This window comes from Fukomys damarensis, unplaced genomic scaffold (assembly GCF_012274545.1).
Source record: "Fukomys damarensis isolate Sample0158 unplaced genomic scaffold, DMR_v1.0_HiC HiC_scaffold_30, whole genome shotgun sequence".
NCBI classification, from domain to species: domain Eukaryota; kingdom Metazoa; phylum Chordata; class Mammalia; order Rodentia; family Bathyergidae; genus Fukomys; species Fukomys damarensis.
The window spans coordinates 62671903-62691040 of NW_022900942.1; the positions used below are offsets into that span (position 1 = coordinate 62671903).

A 19138-nucleotide genomic window follows, 5' to 3' on the forward strand; every position below is an offset into this window, starting at 1 on the left:
AGCCAAAATGCATCTAAAACCTTAAAGACCAAGCTAACTAGTGACGGTCACGCCATACGCCCATAGGCCATGCTTAGGGCCGCCTCCGTGACCCTGAAGTCTTCACAGTGGGCTAACTGGATATTTTAAAGGTCTGACTGTTGGAAACTTTTTAGGCACTTTCTTTTCTTTGCACAGCTCACTTTTAATGTGGATTTTTAAATAATCAAGGAGTAGGGAATTAGATGGATCAGCTCTGGAAAGCGAATCACCAGCATGTGTACACCTGTATTGTTTTCTGAAAAAAGACCCAGTTTAAAAGCCTTGCTAGGTGGTTTAACACATAGAAAAGTGGGTGGGGTACAACGTTGGGTTCCTCAAGGGAGGAGGCCACAGTGAGTCAGCTGTGCTTTCACACTGCACACTAAAACCCGTTCGATGTGACAGAGTTGGAGATGGGCCTCGAGGACAGCGTCCTGCTCCTGCACTCACAGACAATCCCTTGGGGCTGGGTTTCTCCTGGAAGCCGCTGACCCCAGGGCCCTCACATGATGGGCAGCAGTGCAGTGGACGGGATCGCCATTAGCACTTGGAAAAGGCAGGGCCGCCACCACCCCAGATAGCCACACTTCCTTTACAGAGAACTACTTGACTTCAGGTCATAGGACAGCAAATAGTTAAAAAAAAAAAAAAAAAAAGTCATACACAGCAGGAGCCTGGATGTTGGATGCCTGCAGGAGCCTGGTGGAAACCACCACCATCAAAGGTTGATTAATTGAAGTAAAAGAATTTAAGTCTTTATTTCTAAACTGTTGCATGTGGACCCCAGTGAGCAATAATCCCCCGGGCAAAATCAACCAAAAATATAACTTAAAAAAAAATTCCATCCTTTATAATTACTGTGAAACTTCATGGTGTATATTTTCAGACTTGAACAACCGTGATCTTTTTATTACCCTATTATGAAATGATTATCAAATTCAGTTATTTCTCATGGCTTCTTGTTTCTCTCAGAAACACAGCCTACGGGTGTAAGGAAGTTGAACTCTTGCTCTATGGAATCATGTACTGAAGATGCCATTTATTTTAGTTTAAAAAGCAAAAGGGAGGCAGTTCCTTCCAGTGACTAAAATGGTTTAACTTAAAGTTTAATTAACAAAAAAAAAAGCCACATTCCCATTTTTCCAATTCACAAAGACAAGTTTTTCTTTAAAAATATGCCTGAAACATATTACAGATAATAATATCCCAAATGATTACTATGTAAACATTGTCATTACAATGAAATTAATATGATATCAGCTCCATTTCACATTGTAAACAGCAGGACTGGATGCGAAAGCCTATTTAGACGGTCCGGGGTTTGTGCAGGTTTTTAAGTGAACCATACAAAATCTACATTGTTCTACCTTCTTGTCAAGAGGATCCGTCTGTTTCCAATTATTGGCCTTCAACTGATGGAGTTCATCAAATTTCATACTAATGTTTTCTATGGACAACTGCAGCATGTCCCAAAACCCCGCCAGGTCCTGGGAGGTGGGTCTCGGATGGGCATTAGGATTCTGTGCAAGAGAAAGAAAAAACAGGAGGCTTTAGAGACGATCACAATGGGGGGCAGACACAGGGAGGCGGGCAGCACGGGACAGCGAGCTCAGGTCGGTCTTTAGACAGGAGGGAAAACGAGGCCGCACGTGGTAGTTCTGTCCCCTCCTTGGCTGAGCCAGTGGTTCTCAGTGTCAAGGCTGTGAATTTCTCTCGTGAGACGGGAGAGTCTGTGTCAGTTGGGCAAGGCTGCGGGAAACGCCCATGTCACTGGCTGTTCCACACACCGTACATCCTGCAGCCACGGCCTTGGGAAAATGCAGTCTCTTAGGTGGGATATTTGGGGGCAGGACACACAGTTTACTCCCAGAACAGGTAAGGAATCAACACTGGCTCCTATAGACACGAGGAGTGAAATGCTAAGCAATCAGTGATAAGTAATGAAACACTATTTTCAAAGTGCCATGTGTAGGGGATTGAACCCGGCACCCTGCATGTGTGAGATGCAGAGTTTACCTCTAGTGTACACACCTGGGCCCCAAAGAGCACTGTTTGTTACAATATTCCTCACAAAGCACAGGGTCCCGAGTTCAATCCCTGGTACCAAAAAAAAGAAAAAAGAAAAAAGATATTCCTAACAGAGGCATTCATCATGGGACTGCTCTGACCAGTCCGGAGGTGGGCGGCTTTCTGACTGCAGCAGAACACAGCGAGGGAGAACACAGCACATCCACACATGTGCGTACGCCCGCGCACGCGGCTGCTAGCATGGTGTTTAAGGGCGCGTCTTCGTCCCTGTCCACACACCCCTACCACGGGAAGGATGAACCTTCATCTCTGGTAAAAATACAACCAAGAGACAGAAGGGGTTGAGGCAACGGCTCACCCCTCCTGCAGTCATCTCTTGGCATTCGAGGCGCCTGGATGGACTAGGGAGCCTCAAGGCAAATAATACATGAGGCCAGTTTGTGCTCCTAAAACGAATCCCTAAGTGTGGTATTTATGTGCGCTGGAGTACTACTCTGCCGTAAAGAAGGACACACCTCAGCGACTGGAGGCCATAATGTTAAGGGAGGTAAATCAGACTCATGGATTTAAATATCACAGAAACCCGAAGGGTAAATAAAGTGCTAAATAACAGAAAGGAGGAAGTAGGGGATCATTTCCAAATGGGAAGGGAAACAAGAGATGGAGGGAGGGGGGAAAATGGAGGGAAAAGGGATTTTAAAAGGAGAATTGAAGGGAAAAATGGAAATTTCCTATTTTGCAAATGGGAAGGGAACAAGGGCTGGAGGGAAGACAGAGGGTCGGAGGAGAAGGGGACAAAAAAGATGTTGGGTACACGGACAAACTCCCCACGAGGAGTGTGATCATCATGTATGCCAGATACATAAGAATAAAAATGAAGTAAAACCACTGCTAGGAAATGTTCTTGGATGCACTGGAGTCATTGGCCTGGCTCAGAATATAGATTGAGATGTGTTTGTAAATGTATAGTTCTAAAACTATCCCTGATCCTAAAACTCGTCAGAAGAAGTCAGTTCCCAAATTTCTAAGTGGTTTGATCAGGATTAATGTTGATCCCAGAGGCCGGGTACAGCTCAGTTGATGCACACACTTAGGGCGTGCAGGGCCCTGGGTTCTGCCCCTAGCACGGAAGAAACCTGCATTCTAATGACACCTGAACGGGCAAAAGTGCTTCTCTGTGATATTCTGATTGGGAAACAACAAAAAGTTTCTCAGCATTTAGATGTTCAGGGTAGAGAGATAACAGCTTCGACACAGAGCTTCTCAAAACCTTTCCTGAGCTCACAGCCATTGTTTGGCCTTCCTGGCAACTAAAAACAAAACTGTTTCCATTTTGAAGTTCCGGGAAGTCGCCTGGGTCACCGGCTCTGTTGGCCAAATTGTTTGAGGTCACAGGTGCAAGAGATGACACAGGTAGAATGGCCCCTGTCTGCAGGTTGGGATCCGGGGCTTTTTAGGATTTGATTCTCACATTCGCCGATACACAGCCTGAAGGTGGTGTGGAGGGCGCCTGCCTTCTGGCTGTGACCTGTCCCGCGAGGGCCCGTGTGGAATTTCCGCTCATAGTGCCGTGTCCGTGCCCCACGGGTCAGAGCTGGGAGATCTCTGATTTCCGGTTTGGGTCCCTGTGGCTCCGTGTGGAACCGACCCTGTGGTGTCTTCTCGCGTGCGCTCCCCTGGGTTTGGGCAGCGCGTGGCCTCCCCTCCAAGAGTCCTTTCGACCCCACGATGTCAGAAAACGGACGTGTTAGGGAGCGGAATGGGTGTGGGCGCCCGCCGTTCTCCAGCGAGACGGGACGGAGGCCATGGGCAGCAGGCCGTGGCCATCACTCCTCCGGGAAGCAGGGGGACGGTGGAAGAGGCTGCCTCCGCCCAGGTAGCCTGGAAAGGCCGCCTGCCCTCCCTCATCACGCCTGGGGCTGCCTGTGGTCACGTGTGTTTCACAGTCGAGAGCTGCTGTTTCCGTCCTCCAGCAAGAAGGGTTCGGTTCTGACCCACCGTAGTCACTTTGAGGCAGCCGTAGATCCACGCGGTGCCGCCGCCAGGTCATCCAGGGGTGAGGAGGGACGGGCAGGGAGTGAGGACAGTCCGAATGCCCACGCCCCTGCTCCTCCTCTGGAACGCATGAGAACAATGTCCCTGTTAGGCTCCACCGGGTCATTGTGGGGACCGAACCAGGACGGAGTGTGGCGCTGCTGCCCTTCCCTGCGGCGGCCGGAGTGACCAGCCCTGTGGCCCTCACGCGTCACTGCTACGCTCGCAGTGCCACGCCAATGGCACAGTCCGGCGGCCACGTCAGAGACTCACATCTCACCAGCGTGAGCGGTAAAGTCAGCGGCCGAGGCATCTGCGCTCCTTCTGTGGTCTCCAGTGAGAGCCACGCCGGTCTACGGGAACGGGAATCAGCGGACTGGCTTTCAAGGTTAACAGTTCCTAGAAATCAGCAAGCTTTGCCAAAAGTGTGGTCTGCAATTTCATTTTTAAAGTCTGCACAGTGTTTACTTTCTAACCATAATAAACTGGCCCAACTGTCTAGCAGTTCTTCCAACAAGGACTCTCCGCACCCCGCTGGTGACTTCCTCCTGCACGGACTCGCTGTGAGCAGGGAGCTTTATGAGGGACCCTCCTACTTCTAGAGAACAAGGCGGTGTGTTAGCTGGGCCCTGGGACACCTCCGCGCCTGGCAGACTTAGCGATTCCTACACCTGACTCGTGGCAGAAGCTCAATAAAACACATGTTGAAGTGGATCCACTTACCAAGGCGTTTACTACAGGGGTGTGCGTGTGTGCGCGGTGTGATGGTCTGCAGAGAAGCTTGGGGAAGAGGGGACGGAGAGCACCTCCCCTGAGTACACCTTGTGCTTTGCTCCAATTGCGTTCTGTCTGGCTATGTCGTTTCTAGTCTTTTGGTCCCTTGCAAACAAAATTTCTGGTGGGGAGTGAAGAAAGCATCTGCGACACAGAATTAAGACTCCAAAATCATATTTTGGATCATTTAGATCGCAAGTAATCACGTTTGCACTTTCTATACATAAATAATTCACTTTTGATTTTCTACGTTAGATCTTGACCAGCATTTGAGCCACAAAAACTATTCTTGTGGAATTACGCTTAGAGCCACAGGAGCAATTTTTATTTTAAAAGTTCAATCAAGAAAGGTCTTGCCCTTTGACTTTTAATCAGCTTTAACAATACTATCGTTGGGCTGGGGATTTAGCTCAGTGGCACTGCGCCTGCCTTGCAAGCGCACGGTCCTGAGTTTGAGCCCTGGTACTGCGGAAAAAAGAAGCTATCCCTGGTAGTGATGCTTTTCTTTCTTTATCTTGCTTTATTTTATTTTTACACATGTAAGAAGGATGAAGAACTCATTTATTTCAGGGAGATCATGTCTGTCCTTTGTGATAGATACCCTTGGCCTCTGGTCTTGGGAATTAAAGCAAAAACTTGAATAGAAAATAGCCATTGACAGCTATTTTAGAAAGAGAAGCGCCATCCGAAGTGATTTTCTTTGCAATATGATTTCTGAGATGTCAGGCTGCTGATTATTTCAGTTAGGAATAATAAAATCGGAGATATCATGAGAAAGCCAAGAAAGTGGAAAATTTTCAGTTATAATAATTCAGGAAATGGAAGTTTTTTTCCTCTCTCCTAAGATTATACAAGTATAAGATAAACATTTTCAGTTTGAAGAAGGCGTCTGGAAACAGCGGTCCTGCCAGGTGAGGCTGGGCGGGATGACCCAGGTTCAGAGCCAGCCTGAGTCCAAGTTCTTTTGGGGGCCCTGCAGGAGCAGAGAAGGGGGGTGACGGGAAGGTTACCTACCAGGTTTTCTTCACACAGTTCTCTGAACTGGTAGAATTTCTGGGCCATGAGGAGTTGGGCACTGCCCACTGCTGTTCGGATTTTCCCTAGAACTGGAAAAGCAAACAGACAAGGAGTTTACACGCGGGCTGGGGGTGCAGTCAGGCTCCTCATCCAGCAGAGAGCAAGTCACGCCGTCCCAGGCAGGGACACGGCAGGCCCCGCACCCACCCTGCGCCGCCTGGCCTGGCCGCCTCAGCCCCAGGTCTCTGCCCAGCTTGGGCACGGTCCTCCGGGACGCTGGACTTTTCCATCCCAGCCCTGCGCTACCCAGAGAAGCGTTGCTTTTAAACCTCTTTCGCACAAGGATGATTTTGGCACAGTTGAGGTGTGGGGCCTGCTGCCCTTCCTCCGGCCAGCTGCAGGGCCCAGCGGACCAGGTGGGGGCAGAACCGGAAATGGAAACCTGGTTAGAACCCCCCCCCCAGAGCTTTAAGCTATCTTGGTTGGGCTGCTCTGAATTATACAGAATTCACAATCTCAGAGCGGAATTAGTTCTCCTTTTCTCAGCAGATTCCCTGCAAGTCTGAGAAAAAAACAGGAGAGAAAGGAACTTCATTTCCCAGGGTTTTTGAGGAATTTGCTCTTCTGCATGTAAAGCTGGCCACCTGGTAATGGGTTCTACCTGGGCAGGACTCAAATATCTCAGCATCTCCAGCCAGGCAACGCACAGCATTTCCACATTCTTTCCTTTTTATTTCTATTTAATTAATTAATTTATTTACTATTTTTGAGATAGAATACCACTATGTAGCCTAGGTTGGCCTTGAACTTCAGGTGATCCTCCCACCTCAGCCTCCCCAGTGCTGTGACAACAGGTGTGCACCACGACATCTGGCTCATCTATTCCTCCCTATGTCATGGTCCCACCAAACACCTCAGGAGCAGACATTCACCTCCTCAGTCCTATCCCAGGTCCCCCTCGACAGCCCATCTGGCAATCATTTTCTTGGCCTAAGTGTGTTTATTTTCTTTCCAATCTGATTTTCAGTCTTTGGGATGCTTATACCTTTCCTCTTTGGTTGAAGAATTAGCTGTATGGGAGTCCACTCACCCCTAGAGAGTAAACTCCCTGCAGTCTGGTAGGCTCAGGCAGGTAGGGTCCAAGTTTGAGCCCAGCCTGGGAAGGTTATTGATTTAAAAAAACTACAAAGGTTGGGGATGTGGCTCAGTGTGAAGGTTCAGTCCTCACCGAGCGTCTGAGTGGTCAGAGGCACAAGAAGGGGACGAGGACGGCAAGCTGCCCTGCCGGTCTGCGCCGCTCCGTGGTGATGGAACTCCCGAAGGCTGGGCAGGTGTCTTCTGGGTCACCTGCCCCACATGAGTGAGGTACGCGGAGGACAGCCCGACCCTGAGGCTCAAGGAAACCACTCCGAACAGGCAGGACTCCAACAGCACATCTCAGAACGGTTCTGAGGAGTGGCGGTCACAGCGGCCGGGAACTGTTACGGAGACTCCAGCTCTTTGGAAACACCTTTTGGTTTGTGTTTCGGGATGAGGTTTCACTGTGTAGCCCAGGCTGGCCTTGAACTTGTGGCAGTCCTCCTGCCTCAGCCTCCTGAGTGCTCCGATTGAAGGCTGTGCCCCTGTGCCTGGCCTTCTGATGCCTCTAAAAATGTTGGTTCTCCCATCCCAGCTGCGTCAGATGCCACTAGGATCAGCTAAGGGAAGCAGTGGTTCTCAGAGGAGAAAGCACCGCCCTCAGCAGTCCTGGTGACACAGGACCATGTGGGGGGCCTTCCTGTGACGTCTCCCTGGAGTACAGCAAGGGCCAGCTTTCCTCACTTGGCAGAGTCCAGAGAGGGCCCTGGGTTGGGAGCCTTGGCAATAGAACCTGGGTTTCGCCCTGTGTTTCTGGGTAGAAATTGCCTGCTGGCCATAGGACACTTGCATCGTCCAGTGTCCTAGGCCTGGGATCAGAATGACGAGCTCAAGTGAAGCCATGAATCTGGAAGGCTTTGCACAAGGAGATGGCAGCTTATATTCCCTTCTCTTCCATGGAAACAAAAACACTTCAGTTTTAAGAAAGAAACTCTGGGGCTAGGGATTTAGCTCAGTGGTGCCACTGCCTGCCTCATAAGCATAAGGACCTGAGTTTGATCCCCGGTACAAAAGAAAGAAAGAGAGAAAGAAAGAAAGAAAGAAAGAAAGACAGACAGACAGGGAAAGAAAGTCTTCCAGGTGTGGAGGCTGAGGCAGGAGGATCACTGTTGAGTTCAAGGCCAGTCTGGGCTACATAGTGAGACTCTGTCTCAAAAAAACAAGAACAAAACAAAACAAAACCAAAGAAACTTGCTGCTACAGTTTTTCTGGCTTTTAGTTTGTTCCTTTGTTTTCCTATTAGACACCCTCTGGGATGTGAGATAAAATCTTTTCTCCTGAAAGTAAATTTAATGTTTGCTACATACACCCTGAGGAGGTAAGAAAAGAATACAGAATGACTGGGAAAGCAGGGGCGGAGAGCACAAAGCAGAAGGCCAGGAGTTGGTAAAGAAAGAATAAGAGAGAAGCACAGTGACGCTGATTTCAAAGTACTCTTTTGGGCGCAGGGGAAGGGGTCACTCTAGGAAGCCCAGGCTGGGCTTGAACGTGCGATCCCCCTGCTTCAGCCTCCTGTAGTGCTGTGAGCCTGTGGGGGCGGATTCCTGCCTCCCCCGTCCTCTGTGCTCTTTTCCCTCAATGTTTACAAAACACGGGGCCTGAACCTTCTTGGAACTTCCGCCCTAGCCATCTCTCTCTAGGGGGCAGCAGCCCCAGCCTCCTGGGTGCAGGTGCGGGTCGGCACTCCCCAGAACGGACTCATCGTAACCCTCGGTTGCCTTATTCTCCTTTCTCCCGCCCTCCAGCCACCGTTCTCCTTCACTCGGTCCATCTGCCTGTTTCGTGTTTGTCTTTTTCTTCTGAAGACAGAATCTCACTGTGTTGCTCAGGCTGGTCTCAAATTCCTGGACTCAAGCCATCCTCCTGCCTCAGCCTCCTGGGCTGCTGGGACTTGGGCACGTGCCACCCCAACTGCCTGGTTTCGGTACCTGGTATACAGAGACGCATGGCATTGTCTTTCTGCAGCTGGCTCGCTTCACTTAATATAATGTTCTCTGGGTTCTCCTGGGTTGTCATATATGAGTGATTTCTTTTTAAGGTTGAACGATATTCCATTTTCTTTATCCACAGAGCGTGGTTTCTTTTCTTTACCATCACTTTCCAGCCAGTGCCAATGGATGGGTGGAGGGAGGAGCACACGGACCCTGCCACCGTCACACATTTTGAGGCCAACCTGGGCTACACAGTGAGACCCTGCCTCAAACTCAAGATAATAAATGATGATCACACATCATAATAAGAAGCAGAGAAAGACTTTTGTGGGGAAGAGGGTTATTTATGAAATGCAGGATGTGAAACACTCTGCTGTACTCAGCCGTGAAGGAAAGGGCATTTCTCCCCTGTCCGTGGAGCCTGTGGGGTGTGGCTTTTATCACAAGGAGTGGTGGAAAGATACAGCAAATGCTTAAATTAGATAAAAAAATTATTTCAGTAAAGACACATCGCCAAGCACAATGGGATGAGTGTGTTCAAATCAAGGGGGCATTTTGAGTATTCTGTTTTTTTTTTCTGTCGGTACCGGGATTTGAACTCAGGACCTTGTGCTCTCGAGGCAGGCATGGCACCACTGAGCTACATCCCTGGCCCCCTTCTGAGTATTCTGAAAGGGACTCGTGGCAGTGTGTCTTTTCTTGTAGACATTTTTCATTTAAACATTCACCACCACATCATGTGATCAACGTCCCTGATCAAGCACATACAGCAATGTCTGTCAGATAAAACGGTGCCAGCACCTCTGCACCCTCCGCGTTCACAGGATCAGACACTGTGCGACCTCTGGCTCTTCCCAAACTCAAAATGACCTCGGAAGGGAAATGTTTGGGATCCATTCAGGACACTGAGGCAGCCAGGACACTGTAACTGAAGACACTGCTGGCTCCAGAGCTGCCTCAGAGGGTGGCAAGGATGATGGCGTGCGTGAGTTCAACACGAGGGGCATCTGGGGGAGATGCACGGCAATGTGTCTTTCACTGTAATAAAACTGAAAACAGCTCACTGCATCTCTCCATCACACTTCACAGAGGCTCGGGTGGGCGGGGAGGGAACGCCTCTTGTCACCTTGCTGGGACTCCAGGCAGCTTAGTTTCAGGGTCCCAGCGACAGCAGGTAGAGCAAGGCACTGAGACCCAGTGACTAAGATACAATACCCAACACCCACAATTTAAAGGAGGAGAGGTTTCTATTGGCTCACATTTCAGGCCAGGGCTGGCTGGATCCAAGGGAGGACAGCGTGGCAGGGAGGTAAGGGTGAGAAGAGCTGCTCAAAGCATAGCGGGCCCAGGAGCAGAGAGAAGGGAGGAGCCAGGGCGGGGATGAACCCCAGCAGGCCGTGCTGCCAGTGTCCCGCCTCTTCCAACCAGGTCCCGCCTCCGAACAGCGAGGCTGCTGTCAGCCCCGAGGCAGTCACCCTCCACAAGCCCAGCTACGTAATCACAGGCTCTGGGGACTCCAGACAGGAGCCCTGCTGCAGCCCTAAGGGTCCATGCTCGCGCTTAACGTGGCCCCTGGTCCCACAGAGCTGGCACGAACCCTCCCCTGAGTAGATGAAGAAAATGAGAGGAGGCCTGCATGATACTCCGTCTCCACGTCCTGTCTGCTTCTGATATTGCCCCATACCCAGCCCTCCAAACCTCCCACCCGATCGGGCTCAAACTTGCAATCCTCCTGCTTCAGCCTCCCAGAGTGCTGGGATCCCAGAAGAGGGCCGCTCCCATCTGTGTTCTTGTCCTTTTTCCTTCCCCTCCCGCGCTCCAGGAGCTGCTGAGTGTGGACATCTCTTGTTCCCAGACCTCTGCCTGTCTGCTAGCACCTCGAGTCCTCCCCGGCCTCGTGGGCCCCTCCAGCTAACACAAAACCCTTTCTCCCAGGCCCTCTGGCTAGGACTGTGGGGAGGCAGCTCCTCAGAGAGGGGTATAGAGCACCGGTGTGGGCCCTGGTCCACTGGGTCTGGTGCCCATACAGCAGACGACCATCTGCAAGCCCAGGACAGAGAGAGAAGAAACAGACTCCTTTGTCCCAGGCTTCTGGCTTGGGACCCTGAGAAATCAGTGTGTGCTGTTTCCCGCCTTGGCCCCTGGCGCGGGGCACTTGGAGGTGGCCGCCCTGCAGACTTGCGCAGTCCCTGAAGCCCTGGTTCTCCAGAGGCGAGGTCTGCTTCATCACCCAGCTGCCATCTGACCTCGCCCCTGTAGCCCGGCTTTCTCCACCTTCCCGAGGACACTGCGTCTGGCCCGGGATTCCACACCCTGGCTCCCTCCACGTTCGCTGTGATCAGGACACAAGGGAGTGTTTACTTTAGAACGACTATAGTGAAAGACGCATCACTCTGAGCGCCCTCGGAAGACCCCCCTCCTTCTGACACCCTCCTCCCATCGTCCTGGCCGCTTTCCTGAGTGTCCTTAGTTGTGCCGTCCTGGCGGCCTTGATGTCCCAAGTCCATTCAAATTATTTCCCTTTCGCAGTCATTTTGGCTTTGGGGAAGAGCCGGAAGTCCTACAGGGCCAGATCTGGTGAATAAAATGCTGAGGATGCATCATTAGTTTTTTTTTCTTTTTGGAGACAGCGTCTCACTACGTAGTTGAGACTGACCTGAAACTTACTATGTAGCCCCGGCTGGTCTCGAACTCACAGCGATCCTCCTGCCTCAGCCTCCCAAATGCTGAGATTACAGGCATGCACCACCATGCCTGGCCCATCATTAGGATTTATTGGAAAGAAATTGACGTTAAGTGTTTAAGTCCATTCCAGACACTCACTGAGGCAGCCACAAAAAGGACACGGATGGCCGGGTGTGGTGGCGCACATCTGTAATCCCAGCACTGGGATTCTGGTGGGCCCCACAGGCTGGGGCCGTCCCTGTGGAAGCGCCCAGTGTGTCCTGGTCCCTTCTCCACCTGGGGGGCACCACACGCTTCTCATGCAGCGCTGTGCCCCTGGCTGCTGTCACTCGGTGTCCTGGGCACATGGGCTTGTTTTATTCCTGACCCGCATGGATTTCACATGAGTGCCTCTTGTTTTCTTTTTAGGAGCTCAAAATCAGGGGCTAACAATAAAGATTTGAATTTTCCGATAGAAAGCTTCATACGCTCTAAAGAAAGCCAGAGCTCCCACGTGGCTCTGGAAAGAAAACACCGGCTTGTTATAAAGAGCAGGCACGTGAGGGATGCAGTGCTGTGCGCCCCTGGGCCAGCTACTCAGAAGGCTGAGGCAGGACAATCGCTTGAGCCCAGGAGGCAGGGACCAGCCTTGGCAATACAGTAAGATCCCAAACTTTTTAAAAAACAGAGCAAGTTGAAAAAACAAAACAACAGAAAACTCCACTAATTTCGTCGTTTTGAGTCCAGACCTCTCCAGGAGTCTCACTTATAGAAGCTGCTTATGTTTGGGGTCCGTATTTCTCAGCTCCCACCAGCTGTAAAATAGTGTCCTACCTATTGTCCGGTTCCTGGGAAAGTGCAGCTGTGCACAGTGGACAGAGACAGAGTAGCTGTGCATCTCTGTGAGCCTGTAACTTACACTGAGGTTTGCATACCGTCCCTGGCTCCTAATTCCCTTCCCCTGGGAAAGTCGTGAATTCATCTGGAGTTTGTCTTCCCCACGGCAGCCTCCAGGAGCTCTGACCCTCTCCTGCCAGCTCGGCCATAAAGAAGTGTGGGACCTGCCTGGTGTGACCGTGGCGGACAGGACCCCTTTCCGGGGGCTGTGGTGGGGACCTGGGCACAGGCAGCCGATGCGCTGGTCAGCCCATTGGGCTCCGGTCCGAAGTGCCCAAGCTGGCACCGCACCTCTGCAGGAAGCCTCCACACAAACCCAGGGCCGGGCCTGGGGGTCCCAGAGGCGGTCACTGGAGGAGGCTGCACGCCGCTCCCGTATCCTGCCCTGCACATTTCCGCGTCTGCTTCCCTCCCGGCATCCTTTGTCATGGGCTGGTGACCTCCCCTCCTGCCCACCTAAGTGTCACCGGGAAATGAGCAGAACCCACTGGGGCGCGGGAGTCCTCACAGCTGGTTTTCAGAGGCACAGGTGGAACAGCCTGGGCTTGTGATTGGCACTGCAGGGTGTGTGTGTGTGTGTGTGTGTGTGTGTGTGTGTTGCGTGCAGGCTTTGGAACTGAACCTTCACCTGAAGGACTGGATGCTACGTCCAGGCAGAGAGCTGCTGTCCATGGCGAGCTGGATTAGAGGACACCTGCTGGTGTCTGCCGTGGAATGAGTCGCCTCTGTGCTGGCTGGCAGGAGAAATCCCCACCCCTCTGCGGGATGCGTCTGTGTTACAAGTGTGAGTATGCAGTAGAGAAACTGACTTGCAGTTCTTTTTCCTTCTGTATCCACACGATCTGCCTTGATCCAGTAAAATAAAAGCACTGTACACTGCGTTGGAGTCTGTGGCGTTGGTATTCCACACAAATGTTCTTGAAAGAGTTCTTACTGGTGAAAATAATCTGAGGTCTTGCTCTGTGAGGAAAATAATCTGAGGCCGCTCTGCAATTCTGGGATAGCAGATGCCCTAGTGAGGAGCAGGGCTGGGTGTCCCGGTCCCTGCCTCTTCTGGCCCCACTCGGCCCCCGGACCAGCAGGGAAGGAGCGCTGCAGGGTCCTCAGACCTGCAGACTCGGAAGTCATCCCCAGGAGCATCACACAGCACTTCCTCTGGGAGCCTGCCTCTTCCCCTGTGCTCACTAATTTCAGGGTGGCCGAGACTCAAAGCAGAGAGCAGGAAGTGTGTGCCCGTGTGTGTGTGTGTGCGGGTGTGCACGGGGAGGGCCCCCTAAAAAGCTTCACTTTCAAAGTAAGATGAGAACCAAACCAAAAGCAGCTCGGTCCCACCCATCTGGCTCCCTGCTCAGCAAGGCCTGGTGGCCCACGGTGCTGTGGTCCGGGGCCCACGTGCCTGCTGACGGCTCCGACTCAACCCCTCAAGGAGGTGACCTTGCAGCTCCTCGGCCAGCAGCCAGCGCTGGGACCAGGCCAGGCCCTGACCCGGCCCAGGCTCTCAAGGCCGAGCTTCGCCACCCCCCACCATCCCCCAGGCTCAGGGGGGTGGGGGGGCGCCTGCCTCCTGCACCTGCCGCCCACTCACGCTCCGGGTCCGCAGCTTGTCGCAGATGACGAAAGCCAGCAAGTCCCACGTGCGAGCAGTGATCAGAAGATACTGTGTCTTCAAATTTTAAACATGCATTACTTTTTAAATAAACTAAGTTAAAATGAACCTTACTTTGTAAACAATCTCACTTTCTAAAGAACGCATTCCCGTTAAAGGCAGCTCGCTTTAGGGAACCCCCAGGCTCCCCTTCGCTTTGCAGGCAGGCACTCATCCCATCCTCCAGCCTCTTTCTGAAGCGCTCCGGAGCTCCCTTTCGTGAGTGTCTGCAGTTGAGCTGTCCTGGCTGCCTCGACGTCCTGGCCCGATTCAGAACGTTTCCCTTTCATGGTCATGAGCAGAGGCCAGAGGTCGCAGGGTACCAGGTCCGGTGAATAAGGTGGATGAGGACCCAGCGTCGTGTTTTTAGGACCCCGCCTTCCGGTGGGCGGCACCTGGAAGCACCATTTACCGGATTTGTCACACCTGAGAAGGACACTCAGGAAAAAGGCCCCAGAGCGGCTTCAGGAGGTGCGAAGCGAGAGGGAGCATGCCGAGGGGGCCTGGTGGTAACGCGTCACTTCCTATAGCAGGTTTTTAAAATGTGAACCTTGCCCACAGGGTTCCACCGCGCCTGGTAGGCAGAGAAGAGGCAGAAGGAGCATCAGGAGACACATCCTCCGGCTGCTGAAACCTGAGCCCCGCCGCAGCCCGAGGCTGGTCCCATCTGTCCGCTTCACTCGCCAGTTAACACCAGCGTCTCCGTCCCACGGCCCGCCACCTCCCGGACAGCTGTTCCGCACAAGGGCACCATTGTCTGGGAAGAGCCGGTGTCACTTAACGGGCAGGGCCGGCCAAGTGCATCTGTCAGCAGCTACGTTGAGCACCCCGCTGGCTGCAGACCTGCGTTACTGGGGTGTCAGCCAAACCCCACTATCAGCTGGGAAGGGGGGCGGTGCAGGACGCAGACAAGAACGGGAGGCTTTGTTCTGCTCTGCTTTTATCCTGGAGGGGAAGAGCTGGCCAGCACTGGCTGCGCTTGGCAGTGCGCTTGGTGAGTTCCCGCCCGCGGCCAGGCCTCTCCCAGAAGGCGAAGGCGGCGTCACCGGGATGGATGGGGAACCGAGCAGTGATTCCAGATTCCAAAACGACGGGATCTTTGCTTCCTCAAGGGTCTAATAGAGATGATTACAACTTCCGGACAGCCAAGGGCCCTCGTACCTCAAGGTGCCCGTGAGAAAAGGGTTCCAATGGATTCCTCCGCTAAACTATTTTATTTTTTTGCTGTGGACATAGTATATTGTGAGTTAAGAAAGATATTTCATAAGCTATTGTGTGTGTGTGTGTGTGTGTGTGTGTGTGGTATGGCGGACTGAACCAGGGCCTGCTCACTGAGCTCCATCCCCAGCTCCTTTTATTCTTTATTTTGAGACATGATCTCACTGAGTTGTTCCATTACCCGGGCTGGGCTTGAACTTGCCATCCTCCTGCCTCAGCCTCCCCGAGCGATTGCGTTATGGGTGTGTAGCACTGTGCCCCGCCTCTCAACTACTACTTTAGTGTGCAGTGGGAAGCACTCATCATATTCACTAGACATTTTCAACTATTTAAAGAGAGGATAATTGATACTCTACAAAATAAATTAAGCGAGTATGATTAGAACGTTTGTTTCTGTCCTACATATATCTTTTTGTGGTGATTACGAAGACAGGATCTCCTGGGAGGAGTTTATTACGAAGCCACTTTTTTTTTCTTCAAAAAAAGAACACAAAATTTATTACAGCCGGTTGTGATAGGGCATGGCTTTAAACCCAGCATTTGGGAGGCTGAGGCAGGAGGATCCCTGCAAGTTCAAGGCCAGCCTGAGCTACATACTGAGACCTTGTCTCAAAAAACCCTCCAAAAACAACAATAATAATAATTCCATACAAAAGGTGTAGGAGCAAGAGGAGCATCCCAGAGTAGGAAGTAAAGAATGTATCCATGATTGGCTAAGACATGGCTGTAACTGTGCTCGACTTAGTCATCAAGGCAGGTTTTTCCTGATGTGTACAGACGAAAAACAGACAAAACCCAGTCGCTTGGCACACGGTTCTGCTTACTGAACCGGCCTGGCCTCTTCCTTTACCACCACGCTGATGAAGATGAGAGCCAGAAGGGCTGGGGCCTGAGCTCAGGGGCACCGCACAGGTCCTAAGTTTAATCCCCGGTATCAGAGAGAGAGGGAGAGAGAGAGAGAGAGAGAGAGAGAGAGAGAGAGCACGCGAGCGAGCTTCCTTCAGGGAACTGGTTGTACCAAGGTATCTGCAGCTCTAGGCTGGCAACCAAAGGTGCAGGAGGGCGCAGTACAGGTGACAGGTGGAGACCCTGGACAGGACACTGCCACAGAGCTGTGTGAGCAGAAGCAGAGTGGCCCTGTGGGTCCCTAGCCCGCTGCCCGGTGGTGTGAGGACAACAACGACACCCCCTGCATGTCTCTTCCAGGTCACTTGATCCTAGGAGTTCAAGGCCAGCATGGCAGAATAACAAAACCTCGTTCTCTTTCCTTGCCAGAATGAAAGGAAATTATGATTGTTTTCATTAGGAAGTTAAGTGTGGCTAAGATTAATAAATGTCCTTCGTAAGTGTGAACTACATAGTGAGGTGACATGACACTTTGGGTTTCCTTGAAAGTACTCGGGCAAAAATAACAAAACAAACAGAAGAAAAATAAGACTGAGCTGGATATGGTGACCCAAGTCTGTAACTGCAGTCCTCTGGGAGGCTGAGGCAGGAGGATTGCAAGTCCAAGCCCGGCCTGGGCCACTTTGTGGTGTAGTGGGTCCCTTTCTCAAATAGTTGAATACACATATGAGCTGTCAGTGCAGTTTAGTGCAAAGGTTCTATGTTCAACTCCCAGTACCAAACACAAAAGAAAGAAGGACTGGCCAGTTACCGGACAAAGTGATGAACACGTGAAGAGTTCATTATATTAAATGCTCTACTTTAATGTATATTTTTATGTTTGTGATTAAAAAGCTAAATGGTTATTTTTAAAACAGATTTTTAAAAATGCATCATCCCAGCACTTAGGAGGCTGAGTCAGCAGGACCTGGAGTTCAGGGGCTATCTGGGCAATGCAGTGAGTCCAAGGCCAGTTTGGATTACATACTGAGGACTTGTCTAAAAAAACGAAAAACCAAAAACCAAAGACAAAAGCAAACCAAAGGGCCAGGCATGTAGCTCAGTGGCACAGAGCCTGCTTGGCACGTGCAAAGTCCTGAGTTTGATCCCCTGTACTTCCGCCACCAAAGAAGACCCAAAATGAAAACTAAGTTGGCACAGTGGCCCGCATCTATATTCCCAGCGCTCAGGAGGCTGAGGTAGGAGGACTGCTTTGATTTTGAGGTCAGCTTGGACTACACAGTGAGACCCTGTCTCAAAAAAATAAATAAATAAAATTAAAACTATATTGTGACAGAACTCTTCGAGGTGATTCCCTCACAAAAATAAGCAGGCTTTATGGCCACCATTGAATTTTTTTGATTAAAAAATACTATCAGTTGAAAGATCCACCGTTAATTTAATAGTTTTTCAAAGGAAAATAAACATACAATGTTAAAATGCACACTGATTACACATTATATCCCAATTTCAAAATTGTTGCAAATGTGTAAAATGTGTCTCAGAATTGAGGTAAACCTGTCATTTGTTAATAAGGTTAAATTAAATTTGGCCTAAAGCTGGCACTGTACATGTTAGGTTTGGCCTACAGGTTTCTCCGTATATGGTGAACTGCAAGCTAACTTGCTGTGAAACCAACTGTAACCTAATATTATAAGCAACTGAGTCTCAGCCAATCACAAGCAACCATCTATCAGGGGGAGGCTGTACCTGATTGGTCTTTGTATCTGACTTCCGGTTGCTGTGGGCCACTTCCTTTCGTCTGGCTACGGGTTTCACCTTGGTACTGGTAATGGCTTTGAGGCCTGTCCAGTTTGGCCCTGGACGCAACTTGATGCAAGACTTTTGTCCCAGTACTCGTCATTTGTTTCGTATTTGACACACGAGCCACAACCTGTTGGTATCCATTGCTCTGTGGCTCGGTACCTTTCTAGCCAAAACTGTTCCGTTCTGGTAGATTTTGGTCCCCACTGCTCCTCCCAGAGCCAATTAAGTGTGGGGACAGAGGGGCTGCTGTCAATATGACCTGTCCACCTGCTGGACACTGGTTCTAACCTGCGTTTGGTCTACACTGCGGCAGGAGTCTCCAGTCGTGGATGAACCGTTAAGACCTGTGAATCCAGATTTGTTGTGACTTTCCTTTTAAACAATAAATGTTAAAAGGTCAAGTTTGAAAATAATAGTGTGCAAAAAATGGCACCGATTATGTATTTTCTTGTTTATTTTAACCCATTAGATCATTTATGTGCTGGGGATTTGAACCCAGGGCCTTTGCACTGAGCTACAGCCCCAAACTTTTTTTTTTGTACCGGGGATCAAACTCAGGTCCTTGTGCTTTCGAGGCAGGTAGTGGAACCGCTGTGCCAAATCCCCGGCCCGTTATCCCCAACCTTTTAAAAAAATACTGTTATTTTGAGATAGGGTCTCACTTAAGTTGCCCGGTCTGGGCTCAAATTAGTGATCCTCCTGCTTCAGCCTCCCAAGTTTGCTGGGCTTACAGGTTATTTGTGTTAATTATCACAGAGACTGACTTTTTGCCTTCTTTAAAATCTAAAAGAGACCGCATGCTAGGCAGGCTTTAACAATGCAGTAAACTTGGGTTTCTGCCGATCCACACACTAGCGTCATCTTAAGGTGTGTCGATGAGTAATAAAACTGAGAAGATAAATGCCCGAAGCTCCCGTACCTACGGACTTAGAAACTACCGAAGATGGAAGGCTCTGAGAACCAGCAGTACCTCAAGATCGTCCTGGGGACCGGGATGACGGTGGAGAGCCAGACCACCTCCACACTGCCTGCTTTTTCTCAGAGGGGAAAAAAGGAAGCCACGGACCTAAACGACACGCCTGACACCGCCCCGCGCAGGAGCCGTGCGCTCCGGCCACAC

The 19138-nt window shown here is 50.9% G+C and overlaps 1 protein-coding gene across 8 annotated transcripts in view; it reads right to left on the reverse strand.

Annotated features, from left to right (window-relative positions):
• Positions 1-1136: 1136 nt before the first annotated feature.
• Positions 1137-19138, reverse strand: part of Dlgap1 (DLG associated protein 1) — a 261824-nt gene continuing 243822 nt past the window's right edge. For 3 of the 8 annotated variants that reach the window (XM_033757430.1, XM_033757432.1, XM_033757431.1), the window contains 3 exons: positions 6137-6157; positions 5872-5963; positions 1137-1541 (listed from right to left, as the gene is read on the reverse strand). In XM_033757430.1, coding sequence (XP_033613321.1) covers positions 1323-1541; positions 5872-5963; positions 6137-6157 — 332 coding nt within the window. In that variant the 3' untranslated portion in view covers positions 1137-1322. The remainder of the gene's footprint in view (positions 1542-5871; positions 5964-6136; positions 6158-19138) is intronic. The other 5 variants (XM_033757438.1, XM_033757433.1, XM_033757437.1 and 2 more) reach the window with 2 other exon arrangements.